Source organism: Tiliqua scincoides, chromosome 3 (assembly GCF_035046505.1).
Source record: "Tiliqua scincoides isolate rTilSci1 chromosome 3, rTilSci1.hap2, whole genome shotgun sequence".
NCBI lineage: Eukaryota > Metazoa > Chordata > Lepidosauria > Squamata > Scincidae > Tiliqua > Tiliqua scincoides.
In genome coordinates, this window is record NC_089823.1 from 170,534,322 (window position 1) to 170,547,778 (window position 13,457).

Genomic DNA, 13,457 nt, shown 5'->3' on the forward strand with positions numbered 1-13,457 from the left:
GATCCTTGGGGCACACAGCTTTTCACCTCTCTCCATTGTGAAAATTGCCCATTGACACCCAATCTCTGCTTCCTGGCCTCCAACCAGTTCTCAATCCATGAGAGGACCTGTCCTCTAATTCCCTGACTGTGGAGTTTTTTCAGTAGCCTTTGGTGAGGGACCTTTAGGACCTTTAAGAAGGTGTCAAACGCCTTCTGAAAGTCCAGATATATAATGTCCACGGGTTTTCCCAAATCCACATGCCTATTGACCTTTTCAAAGAATTCTATAAGGTTCGTGAGGCAAGACTTACCCTTACAGAAGCCATGCTGACTCTCCCTCAGCAAGGCCTGTTCATCTAAGTGTTTTGAGATCCTATCTTTGATGAGGCATTCCACCATCTTACCCGGTATGGATGTTAGGCTGACCGGCCTATAGTTTCCCGGGTCCCCCCTCCTTCCCTTTTTAAAAATAGGCGTGACATTTGCTATCCTCCAATCTTCTGGCACCATGGCCGTTTTGAGGGACAAGTTGCATACCTTAGTCAAGAGATCAGCAACTTCATTCTTCAATTTCTTAATAACTCTAGGGTGTATGCCATCAGGGCCCTGTGACTTATTGATCTTTAATTTATCAATGAGGTCTGAAACATCTTCTCTTTTAACCTCTATCTGACTTAACTCCTCGGTCAGGAGGGGCCGTTCGGGCAGCGGTATCTGCCCGAGGTCTTCTGCCGTGAAGACAGATGCAAAGAACTCATTTAATTTCTCTGCCATCTCTAAGTCTCCTTTTATCTCCCCTTTCCCTCCCTCACCATCCAGAGGGCCAACCGCTTCTCTGGCGGGTTTCCTGCTTCTAACATATTTGAAGAAGCTTTTATTATTCCCCTTAATGTTGCTGGCCATGCGTTCCTCATAGTCTCGCTTGGCCTCCTGTATCACCTTCTTACATTTCTTTTGCCACAGTTTATGTTCCTTTTTATTCTCCTCATTAGGGCAAGACTTCCATTTACGGAAGGAAGCTTCCTTGCCCTTCACAGCCTCTCTAACTTGGCTGGTTAGCCATGCGGGCACTCTCCTGGATTTAGTGGAACCCTTCTTTCTTTGCGGTATACACCTCTGCTGGGCCTCTATTACTGTTGTTTTAAGCAGCCTCCATGCACTCTGGAGAGATTGGACTCTTTTTACCCTCCCTTTCAACCTCCTTCTAACCAGCCTCCTCATTTGAGGGAAGTCTGCCCGTCGGAAGTCAAGGGTTTTTGTTAGAGATTTGCCTGGTATTCTTCCCCCAACGTGCATGTCAAAACGAATCGCAGCATGATCACTGTTCCCCAACACATTAATGTCAACCATAACACATTTCAAGAGAATAAATAGTAAACAAACAAAGCCAGCTTCTGTTTAACAAATGCTATTTATGACCATTTGTGCCACACTGGGCAAAAAAAAAGTATTTGATGGAATTTGCACCGAACAGTATTTGTTAAGGAAATTTAGAGATCTATACGTTAAATGCTAAACCCAGATTTCTAATCAGAAATTGGTTTTCAAAGATTTTTGTGGTGGAAAAGGTAGGGATGGGAAACAGCAAAATTAATTCTGCTTTATAATTGAAAATAATCATTTATGTGCAAGGCTGCTGTCACAAAATATCCATGCCACGGTAAGATTGCATAATTAGTTTATAGTGTGGAGGTGCAGCTGACCTTTAAAATGCTCTAAGAGAAATATTTCATTCCCAAAGATACAGACTTCCTATTAGTCTCCCCTCGTCAATCTTAAAGGGGGACCAGTAGGAGGGAGAGAGAAAGGGAAATCCTTTTTTTCAGGTTTCATGATTTCTGAGTTTGATATGCATCACAATCAAGTTAAGAGGCTTTGCCTTAATAATTCATAATTAAACCATAATGCTGATTAAAAACTGGTTTTTCTAACATGAGCTGAGCTAAATGAATAGATTTACAAATGAGGAAGCTATTAAGGACATAACTAAACTCCATTTGAACAAATTCAAGGAATCTTGTCACGATGAAATCCGAAATAACGTGTTTTGTTGACATTTAGCAACAAAACAGCTGCTGCTTCTCTTGGCACTTCTAAAAGAAAAGACTGAAGGAGCACAATGTTTCGACTACAGCCATAGTTATTTATAGTCCAACATGAATTTGTTCTTGGCAATAAAGAAAAATTAAAAAATAACACTTTCTTGCTGCTTTGATTAGGACTAATGAAGCACAATTTCTTTAATCACCAAAGAGCAACTTTTAGCTATCTTCCGGATGTCAATTAACTACAGAGTGCCACAATACTTTTTTTTGGGGGGGGGGGGTAGCTTTGAGGGAAGAGTAAGCCGCAATAGAGGCTAAATTCCAAAGTATACATTTGCTGCTGGGCCATTTCTGAATTTTTTTTTTTTATAGGTAAATGAATAATGTTACAAAAGTGATGCAATTCACTACTGGACAACATGTTGCTAAAGCAAGAATTAAATGAACACTTCATACTAAGAAAACCTAGAAAGAGAGTTGTAGTACCTTAAAGATTAACCAATTTATTCTGTGTAAGCTTTCATGACCTAACAAAGCTGACTGTAGTCCATGAAATCCTACGCTGAAAGAAATTTGTTAGTCATAACATGGTACAAGACTATTGCTTTTCTGCAACACACTAACACAGTGATTCCTCTGGAACGTCACAACTGGGCAAGCATGCAGATCAAAAGTTCCTATCTGAGTAATCATGAGTGATGTCAAGCTCTCATAGTTTAGATTGCAAGTTCTTTGGGGCAGAGTACTTAAATTACATTGGATCCAAAACCAAAGAAAGTATCAATAAAGATTGGGCATCCCTTATCTGAAGTGATTGGGATAAGAAACATTTTGGATATCGAATTTTAAGTGTATTTTGCATACACTTGCATATATTTAATGAGAGATCTTGGGGATGGAGCCCAAGTTCAAACACAAAATTCATTTATTTTCATATACACCTTAAACACATAGCTTGAAGGTAATTTTATACAATACTTTAAATAATTTTGTGCAACCTGTCACATGAGGTCAGGTGTAGAATTTTCCATTTGTGGTGTCATGTTGGTGGTAAAAAAAAGTTACGGTTTTCAGAACACTTTGGATTTCAGAATTCAGGATAAAGGATGCCCAGCCAAGACAACTCAAAGGCAACAGTGCTTTAATACCCTCCTTTCCTTGCAACAGAAGGGTGGCCAGAGCCCTTCCTTTATTATGCAGTTTAGAGCCCAGTCCAGTAAGGGCAGTGCAGATCAGGAAGCTTCAAAGGAGATTTAAATCCCCTTACACCTCTGAAAACTTCTCACTCTGCAATGGGTCTCTTTTGATTCTACTAAATCGCTGGCATAAGTCCAAGGAGACAAAGGGGGTAGGGAAGCTGTAGAAATGGAGGACAGGATCTAGCGTGCACCACTGTCACCAGATCCACCCCCTCCCTCAACCTCCCTGCCCACTTGTTCCCCGCACTTACCTACCTACCTACCTACTTACTTACTTATATTCTGCCTTTCTCCCCTAAAGGCACCCAAGGCGGCACTTCCCCTCCCCGTTTCATTTTCTTGCTCTGTGCCCTTAATGTATTACAGTATTACATTTTCTAAGTAAATAAATATTGACATTCAACCTATCATGCATCCCCCTCCTCTCTACATTCTCCAAATGTTGCAAAATAAAATCAGAAGCCTAGACGTGCCTTGGACATACTGTATGAGGGCTTATAAAGGTAATGACTGGAAGTGGGGTTATTCGTGCCTATGGCCAATGCATGGAATGGAATGTCACCATCATCACATGATTTTCTTAGCTAACAACCAACAATACAACAGGAAAAAATTTTCTGAAAGGCAGAGAACCCTTACCAACTTATTTGAGGGCTGATTCAGATGGATGTATATGTAGAAATGCTATTTAAAATGTGTGAATTTGTATGCAGGATTTTCAAAATAAGCCTTGCATGAACTGGGTATACATGAATTCCTGCCATGCATTACTTTCATGTGAACTTATACTCAACCTGTATACTATATATTTCTATATTTCTAGCCATCCAAACTGGACAAATACATCTCTAAGTGCAATCCTATTCATGTTTATTCAGAAGTAAGGCTCACTGAAGTCAGTGGAACTTACTCTCAGGCAAAGTGTTATAGGATTGCAGCCCAAAGCAGACCTTAAGAGAGATGTGGGCCCAGTCCTTTTCAACTTTCCAGCACTGATGCAGCCATGCCAACATGGCATGCGCTGCATGCTGCAGTGGAGCAGTCATGGAGGCCTCCTCAAGGTAAAGGAAAATTTGTTCCCTTACTTTGGGGCTGCACTGTGGCTGCATCAGGGCTGGAAATTTGAATAGGATTGGGCCCAGGGTCTCTTTTAGGCAAACTGATCCTAAACATATTTATGCTGAAGATACTATACTAAAACTCTATTGTAGCGACTTCAGCAGAATTCTGGACCCCTTTAAGGTCAACCAACAGAACCTGTTCGGCCCAGTAAACAATTCATGTGTAGTCACTCTTGACAAAGATGTTCCAAATTTCATCCACAGAAACTGAAAAAAACTTAAGTCATAAACAAACAAAACATGTGGCATTAAACTACAAGATGCCATTGGCTAGGATTCTTTGTGGATGAACCAAGGCAGGTTACTCTATTCCTGCATTTATCTCAATGACAGCCAGGATGGTGTAGTGGTTCTGGCATTAGATTTAGAACTGGAAGATCCCCAGGTTCATTCCCATTCAACCATGAAGCTTCTTTGGGTGGCCTTGGGCCAGTCACTGTCTCTCAGCCTAACCTATCTCACAGGGTTGTTGTAAGAACAAAAGGAGGGAAGGAACTATGTTAACCCACCCTGAGATCCTTGGAGGAAAGGTAGTATAAAAGCGTGAGAAATAAATAAATAAAAATATACCTTGCACTGGAAAGCAGAGTGACAGCCAACTGAACACCGGAAGTATCAATACTAATTGCACTGGGCCTGCACCCCCTTGTTTTTATGATGTCAATAAGTTGACACTTTTTTTTCAGTTCCACATGAAAAGCTCACCATGTGGATCAGCTTCCATGTAGCTGCAGCTGAAATCATCACAATGTTACATCGTTGAATAGATTACCATTGCTTTCAAGTAAACACATGTCTAGTGATGGTGGTGAGCAATATGGAATGTAGTAAGCTGCCTTATAACCAAATCAGACCACTGGTCCATCCAGCTCAGTACTCTTTGCTCTAAGTGGCAATGGCTCTCCAACAGGTTTTTCCCAGCCCGACCTAGATCTTCTACATGCAAAGTATTTTGCTAGCATTAACATGTGACCTTACAATTTAGGAGACAAAGGCCATGGCATTTTAATTTGTCATGCTTTAGTGAAACCAGAAATTAGCTAAAATCTTGTATTAGTTAAGAGCATAATTCAAAAAGCATTCCAGGCCCACATCCTGGCATCATAATTCAATTAATTTGTTTTATAGAATAGCAACACTGAAGGCTCTGGTTTATTTTACTTCCTAACAGGCCAATTGAATCTATCAAATGATTAAAAAAAATTTAAATCATCCTTGATTAGCTATGGAGTTCAAACCAGACAAAACAGAAAATTTCAACCCCTTCTTCCTTTCAAGACTGCATCTGGGCAATCTAGTTCCATTTTCAATAGTGCTTCTTCCTTTGAAATAAAACGATGCTTTCTGCTTTCTGGTATGCATGATACAATTTTCAAAAAGGTTTAATTCCAGATGCTGTGGTTTAATATTTAAAAATCATTACTGTGCCTCCCCCTTCAGCTGCAACAATTTCAGAAAAATGTTTGTTTCTATTAATCTCATTGCTTTATTTTTATTTTTTTAGCTTTAAGCAAGCAAACCTGGGAATACACAAGAGATGTGAAAATGATGTACATCTGTCTTAAAATAAAGCCATGTGCACTGTTATCTATATGCAACCTTGCAATTGTACATTCATTTTGCTAGCAAACTAATTCTCTTTTGGGTTAATAGTGTGTCCATGAGCACTATTAAAATTCATTTTTAACATAGTTATTAGGGGCAATGACACAGCGCTGACATTAAGTTACTCTCCTGGGAGCAAATTATTTTTCTCTGTAGGGCTGAAAACTCTAAAAATCCAATCTGTTGTAAAAGTTTACAGAAAAAAAAATCAATAGGATTTCAGAGGACCACACTAGTTTTTGTTCAGCAATACTTTATGGTCTGCAGAGAATTTCTGAATATTATATCTGAGCTTTCTTCAATGCCTAAAATACAGTCCTCTGGAAATTTAAATTATTCCTTTTATAATAAGGACAGAACTGAATATAAAACAACACAAATGTAGTAACATTTTTTTTTTAAGCAGGCAGTCACATCTGTGAAATGCATCATAAAATTATCCTGAGGCCAAACACATAATATTTGCTTATAACTATGCAACAGATGCTGAAATTTACTTTCTAGTTTTTTTTTTCCTCCAATGTATCTCCCACTCGATAGAACTAAGAGTGGACCTTTGCAAAGGTTACTGTTCTTCAGCTTCACAATTAAACAACTATGGGTTACCAAAGGTCCACAAAGATGGCCTTGTACAATTTCTTCCATCTAGTAATTAATGTAATTTTTCCTTTGCATTTTCCTAAATGGAACATTTCAAACTCTTTTATTTTATACACACTGTTGGGGTGATTCATACATTAATTCCATGGAATTGCATCTGCCACAATCTATGACACTATTGCAATGCTTCTTATTGCTCAGAAACTATTTCATAAATCCCACAGTTAAGCACCTCCTGTAGGTAGGCAAGAAGCTGAGCTCTTGCTTCCTTTACTCCTTTTTTTTAAGATTCAGTTCAAATGTTTACCAATTCCACCACACAGCAAATAGCCTAAGGGGCCCAGTGGCATGAAGCAAATAGCTGCTGAGGTTCATGGTTCATGCTCCTGCTTCCTGGCAAGGGTAGTGGCTGAGAAAAAAACATACTGTTGTGCTCGTGTGAATTGCTGCCAGGCAGCAGAGAATGTAATCTGGGATGCACCAGGTCAGATGTTACATCATTCATGTGGTTGCATAATGTTTCTGTGGAGGAACTGGTAAACATCTCCTACAGCCCTTTGCTTTCTTCTTTCTTACATCTGTTCTAGAAATAGACAGCAACATGTTTTTGGAACATATACCTCAAAATAATATACTACAATTTCACTAGATCCATTTGTCACTACACTGCACAGTGTTCTAGCATTATTTTTGTTTCTTACTTGTGCTTGTGAAGAAAAAACTGAGAGGAGGTGGATATCAATTTTTTTAAACAATCAGATGCAAGCCTGACAGGTGGAAACCGTAAAGCCCACGCAAGTCTCTGTCGTCAACTTTTCCATTCTGTTTTCCAGTCTGCTCATTTCCTTAGGAAGATCTCTAAAGATCATATTGATCTCTAAAGATCATATTGACTCAAAAGATCATATTGACTTTTTCCACTACAGGTTCATTCTCGCCTCCAACTTTACATCTTCCTCAAACTATTCTAATTCCTCCTTCCTGTTGAAAACTTCTAACTCTTTAAAATTTGATCCATTCCATGAACTCCTTCTTTTCTTCCTTTGCACTCTGAAAACTACAACAGCTTTGTAAACAAATCAAACAAAACAAAACAAACAAGAACCAGCTAGAATTTGTACCAACTTCCCACTCTCACTTTTCCCCCTTTCCCTCACTCTATCACTGTCCTGCCTGACTTCTCTCCCAGTCACTGATTTGAAACACATTTCCCTTTCTCTTTCTCTTTTCACGGATGCCACTTCTCTCTTCAGTTGCTATTACATCTTTCCCTGGCTTTTAACTCCAAGCTCTACAATACATGCCAAATTACATTGTTCCCCAACTTTCTTCTATTTCATTTCCTATCTTGTTTTCCCTTAAGCCATCCTTATTTTACCAAAAACCTGAAATTACTACCTTCTGGCCAAACATAAAGGCCTATTTTCAAGATCCACTTTCCTAAATTCATACCATCCTACTCTACGGTCTACCACCATTCTCACAATAAAGTTACCAGTCCTCTCCCCATCCCATCATTTTATTAGACTGGATCTAGTACACCATTGACATGAAATAAATTCTGACAATAAAGATTAAACATTAAATAATCTCTATTTATATCAATCTTTACTGCGGTGTTTAGGTGTGATTATTTATAGCGGAACATTTAAGCTACCATACCTAACACACTTTTCTGTGTTCTTTTTACCCTCAAGGTAAATCAGTCCCAGATAAGGGGAAAATGTGACAATAAACTATACTATTATAGTTCTTCAGCTAAAAGTTCCAGTATACTTGGATCTTAAAATTGTGAACTTTACATCAGAAGATAAAATCAAGCATTAATAGTGTTAGTCACATTTGGGAGTACAAAATGACAAACTGTGTCAGACACAAAAAGATGAACTTTAACTCCTGTTCTGAGGCGTTCAAAATGCCATAGAAGCATATACACTAGAGCAAATACTTCCAAGCTTGAATTTTGTCAAAAGTGACAGGAGTCTACCTCTGAATGCCATTTGGTTACTTTCCAATGCGATTTACCTGCCATGCTATTAAGTCCTTGAGTTTTTCAATTTTTTCATGATCTTCTGGATGGTCATACATATACTTCTCAGTAAAAAAAGCCTAAAGAAACAAAACAAAACAAAACAAGTAACTAACTCCTGTGAACAACCCTAAAGCTGTGGGAGCTTTTTTGAGCAATAATTAATTTTTATTTATAAATTTAGATACCACTTTCCCCAGGTAACAAAACCTTGTGCCCAAGGTGGTTTACAACATGACATATATACATACATAATAAAATCTTATACTAAAACCACAGTAGCAAATACCTAAAAGCAGCAGCTAAAACCATAAAAAGATAAGACAGCACATAGTAAAAGATCCAGCAGACCCTTCCATTATCCACTTATCAAATCTACCCCCAACCCTACCCACTGCCATAAGCCACGCAAAATTTTAAAAAGTCTTCAGACCCACTCAGGAAGTGTTGGTTGTAATTTGCCTGGGAAGGTATTCCACATTTGGGAGGCCACGACAGAGAATGCCTTTTCTCTCACAGCTGCTCCCCTACTTCAGTCAATGGGGGCACACGAAAAGGGTCCTCTCTGAGGATCTAAGGGAATAAGCTTTGGGGCAAAGGGAAAATAATGAACTGTCTCTTGATTCAACTATTGTGAGAGGGATGTCTCAGCACTCTCACACCTCTTGCTGAAAAGGATTGTTTAGAGAATCTCATTTTCAAAAGTACTTAGGCCTGGACCAAAAATGCAAAAAACCACATGCAAATAAGCACTTGCATGGAATAAGTGCACATTTGAATGCAAAACTCATGTGGGTTTTCTTATATGTGAGTGTCTTCCCACAGAATAAGCCAAGTACCTTTTATTCCATGAGAATCTTCCACTTGAGTTTTGAACTTATGTTTGCAAAACTCATGTGGTTGTTGACATATGTGAGTTTTGAATCCCTGGATGAGGTGAGATGGCATCCTAGACTGTTTCCCAGTGGACACCTAATTTGCCACAATTCCTCCTCTTTAAAATATTTGAACGGAGGTCAACTCTTTGGATCTTTCGATAACTCATAATGGGGGAAAATGGTGTTCCAGCTGCTCCTGTCAGCAATAATGGGCCTCCTCACAGTCCAAGGAATTCTTCATGGAATGAGGGGATGAGACCTCCATTAGTAGGAAGAAGCTGCTCGGGCAGCGTCTGCTAAAATTTGACCAAAACGTGGAGCAGTAAATAAATAAACTGTAAATAAACATAGTTCTACTACATTTCAGTGAAGCTCAAAGACAAGGGATACCAGAGGGACTTTGAGGCAAGCTGGAGGAAAGCTAAGGAACTACAAACTGGAGAAGGAAAGCAATAGCCATTCTGAGTGCTCTAGGATAAGCATGCCCTTCTTTGTCAACCTTGACTAGTTTGTCTGTGTAGACTGTATGGTGATTGTATCCTGCATAAGTAACTTAGGAGGATGCAACAGAGGACTGATGAAGTAGTCACTAGAAAGTGTCTAAGCTTATTTGCATGGATTCAACAGTGCTATCCACCCTGTCTGTCAACCCATTGGCTTCCTTCCCCATTTCTGTTTGGGGAGACCATTCTGGGTGACCCACAATCAACTGGATTGGTGAGAACCCAGTCTTTTTGATCAAAGAAGAGAATGTGGGAAAAGAACTTCCCTAGTTAATTTGGAAGATGCTGGTGACTGTTAAACAAATTAGCTAAACTAAAGCTGCATAACACTAGTAATTTTCCACCCACTAAGATATTGGTTATGTAGAAAAACATAACATATCAATGGGTTAATTATTTGCCCTGGGAGATACTTTATTTATGTTTGGACTAAAGCACTTCGGGCCATGGATTTTGCTAAGAAACATTTATTTTAATTTTCCAACACTTTCCTCCCCCCATCCATGTGCCCTGCTGAAAAATGACCTCACTTTTGAACTGGTTCTTAGAAACTTAAGCATGGGGAAAGACTCGGCAGATTTTGGCCAGCTGCTACTCAGATGAAATGAATTGTGCATTTACCACACTCCCAGTTTGCGGTGTTGTCAAATGGCTCCCTTTCCTAGTTCCAACTGGGGCCATCGCGGATGGCCACAACCAAGTGGCTGAAATTGCCAATCAATTTATGGGGTTCCTTCCTGCTTAGAAGGGAACCCCACTTTCCTGGTTAAAGAAGAGAATTGAACAACGAGGAGAGAAAAGTCCCTCTGAAAACTGGAGTTCCAAATCACATGCATGAACCAGGAAGTTTTCTACCCACAGAAGGGCAAGTCCTCAGAGGAAACATAATCCTCTTTTGGCAGGCAAGTGTTGCTGTGGTACATGCAGACAAAGGAACTCTACTTAAGAATGATTGATAGTGCCAGAGGAGGGCCAAGAATGGCTTTTACCATGGAGAAACTCCCAGATTGGAGAGTGTGGTTATAAGTCCCATGTGCGTTGACACAGATGTGGCTCATATATGCATTTTTTACAGAATAATTACTTATCTGGTGAGGGCCTTAGATTATGTACCATAATTCCATGACACATTAGCACTACATTTCTCAATTCTGGGGTGCCAACAGGGCTAATAAAACTCTGAGGAAATATTGATTGGACATACCTTTTCATAGTTAGTGAAGCCACCCATAACTGCAGGGTCCACAATGCCATTTAGCAACATTGACAGAGGATTAATAGGTAGATTTGGATCATTCAGATGCTGCTGAACCATATTGTTGATTTTATCATTGGTTAACTGCATGGTTTCTATTGCATTTTCAAGTGGGCTGATTTCAACCTGAAAGAAAAGCACAAACAATTGCTGTAATCATTCTTGAAAATGGCTTGTTGGGTAACATGGAGTTGTTAACCCTTTAGGGTCAGGGAACCATCTTCAAATTTCTTTTACAATGTAAACTGCTTTGAGAACTGTTCTAAAACAGCAAATAAATATTCTAAAATAAGAATAATGATGATGATACTCATCAAACCTGTCAGCTGAACTGTCAGTTTCAAAGAAGAAAATGCTATGGGTTTGGATTTACTTTAGCATGTGAAACCTAACATTAAATAAAAGGTGCCCAAATGATGGGAGTGGAGGATTCTGGGTTGTTGTTGTTTTAACAGTTGTTGTGCAAACACCCCATACACACATTATAAGACTTGCCCCGTATGTAAAATTTGTATTTTCATACATGTATATTCAGTCAAATCTAAAGAAACACAATTACCCTTCTCCACCTTTATTTGGGCTTACAAATAAACCTAGTCTAGCTCACCTAAAGGTTCACAACAAGTTACAACAAAAAGCATCCATTTAAACCCCACTCAGGCCCTATCACTCAGTTGACCTCTTCTTTCCTTCCAAATCAGCCTGCAATAAAGAGTAACCCATTTCCTAGTGCTTCCATACTCCTTCCACCAAACTGCAGTTTCCAGTTCTCCCCAAGGTTGGATACCATCCTCAAAGCCTATTATATTTGGTGACACTTGGCCACATCAGTGCTTTTGTATAACATAGTGGTCAGACCTCTTGCTCTTTGGCTCCACTACAAGTTCATTGGCAGCTTGATGCAACAATCTGAACTGAGCTAAGAGCCAAACAAAAAGATGCATTGGATGTCATGCCTCTTTTGACTCCAAGATGAACCTCAGCAGCAAGAGTCCATCCTTCCCCCACCTCAGCATGACAGCAATTAGGAAGCCCTAGGAGTATATTTATCAGGAAGGTGAGAGCCACATGTTTGCATTCATGAGTACAGCAGAGTTATTTGACATGATATTTTTCTTTTGCGTTCTCTTGCATCACATGGCAGGCTGCTTTTGAAATTCAGAGGAATTTCCAGAATGGTTTGACATGCAGCTTGATTAGGAGGGTGTTTGGGAGCAGAAGCTCCTGCTAACAACCCATGCTACTAGGGCTTTATCCCCAAACAAATGCTATAGCAGGATAGAAAATATAAAGGGTTAATTGAAATGTGTTAAAAATACAAGCAGTATTTGATTACAGTAATTTGCATAAACTTTACCCAAGAACACTTCTATCTAGCTATCAGTAGCATTACACATTCCTGAAAGGCACTTATAATCAAATCTTTCTAATTGTCACTCCTACACCTGCACTCTGATTACATCTAACCTGCTTTAATTATCATTTTTTAAAATGTATTCTGTGTATTATTTTGGAATACAAAGTAACATGACAAACAGGTCTATTTGTATTTGTCCACCAGGGAGGTCTTAACCACTTTGAAATATCTCTTCTCCTCCGTCTCGATTTCATACCTCTGAACTTTAAACATGGTCAATAAGGGAGGATAAGAGAGAATTTAGTGTGGACAAGAACTCTTCCATCCAGCCCATTAACACCTGGTTGGCAACCTTCAGTCTCGAAAGACTATGGTATAAGCCTACAGCACCCAGTATTCCAAGGCGGTCTCCCATCCAAGTACTAACCAGGCCTGACCCTGCTTAGCTTCCAAGATCAGACAAGATCAGGCATGTGCAGGGTAAATACCACTACTGCTATTGTGCCCAACATTGTGATAAGAACAAACAAAGCAGGGAGGAAAACAATATGAAATGACATAATTTATGACATCACAAAGCCATAAAACTATAAATAAATCAGTGACTATATAGCCATTCATTGTGGATGGATAATATCAGGAGATAACTTAAGCTGAGTAAAGAATATTCTTCAGCACTGGCTACTGTGCACATTACCTGGCTTTTTTTTTTTTTTTTTTTTTGATAATGCTAACATATTTTCCATCAAACATAATCTACACTCACTGGTGATAATAGTGTTTGAAATTCTGGTATCATCCCACATCACCTGGAGGTTAGATATATATTGCTGTTAATATACATGGAGAATGTGCATGATATCCACCATATCAAAAACTATGGT

At 39.2% G+C, this 13,457-nt stretch overlaps 1 protein-coding gene across 2 annotated transcripts in view; it reads right to left on the reverse strand.

The window, feature by feature from the left end:
• DOCK1 (dedicator of cytokinesis 1) overlaps positions 1-13,457 on the reverse strand; it is a 484,421-nt gene that overhangs the window by 45,422 nt on the left and 425,542 nt on the right. For both annotated transcript variants that reach the window (XM_066618882.1, XM_066618881.1), the window contains exons 45-46: positions 11,166-11,342; positions 8,577-8,660 (exon numbers count right to left, since the gene is read on the reverse strand). In XM_066618882.1, coding sequence (XP_066474979.1) covers positions 8,577-8,660; positions 11,166-11,342 — 261 coding nt within the window. The remainder of the gene's footprint in view (positions 1-8,576; positions 8,661-11,165; positions 11,343-13,457) is intronic.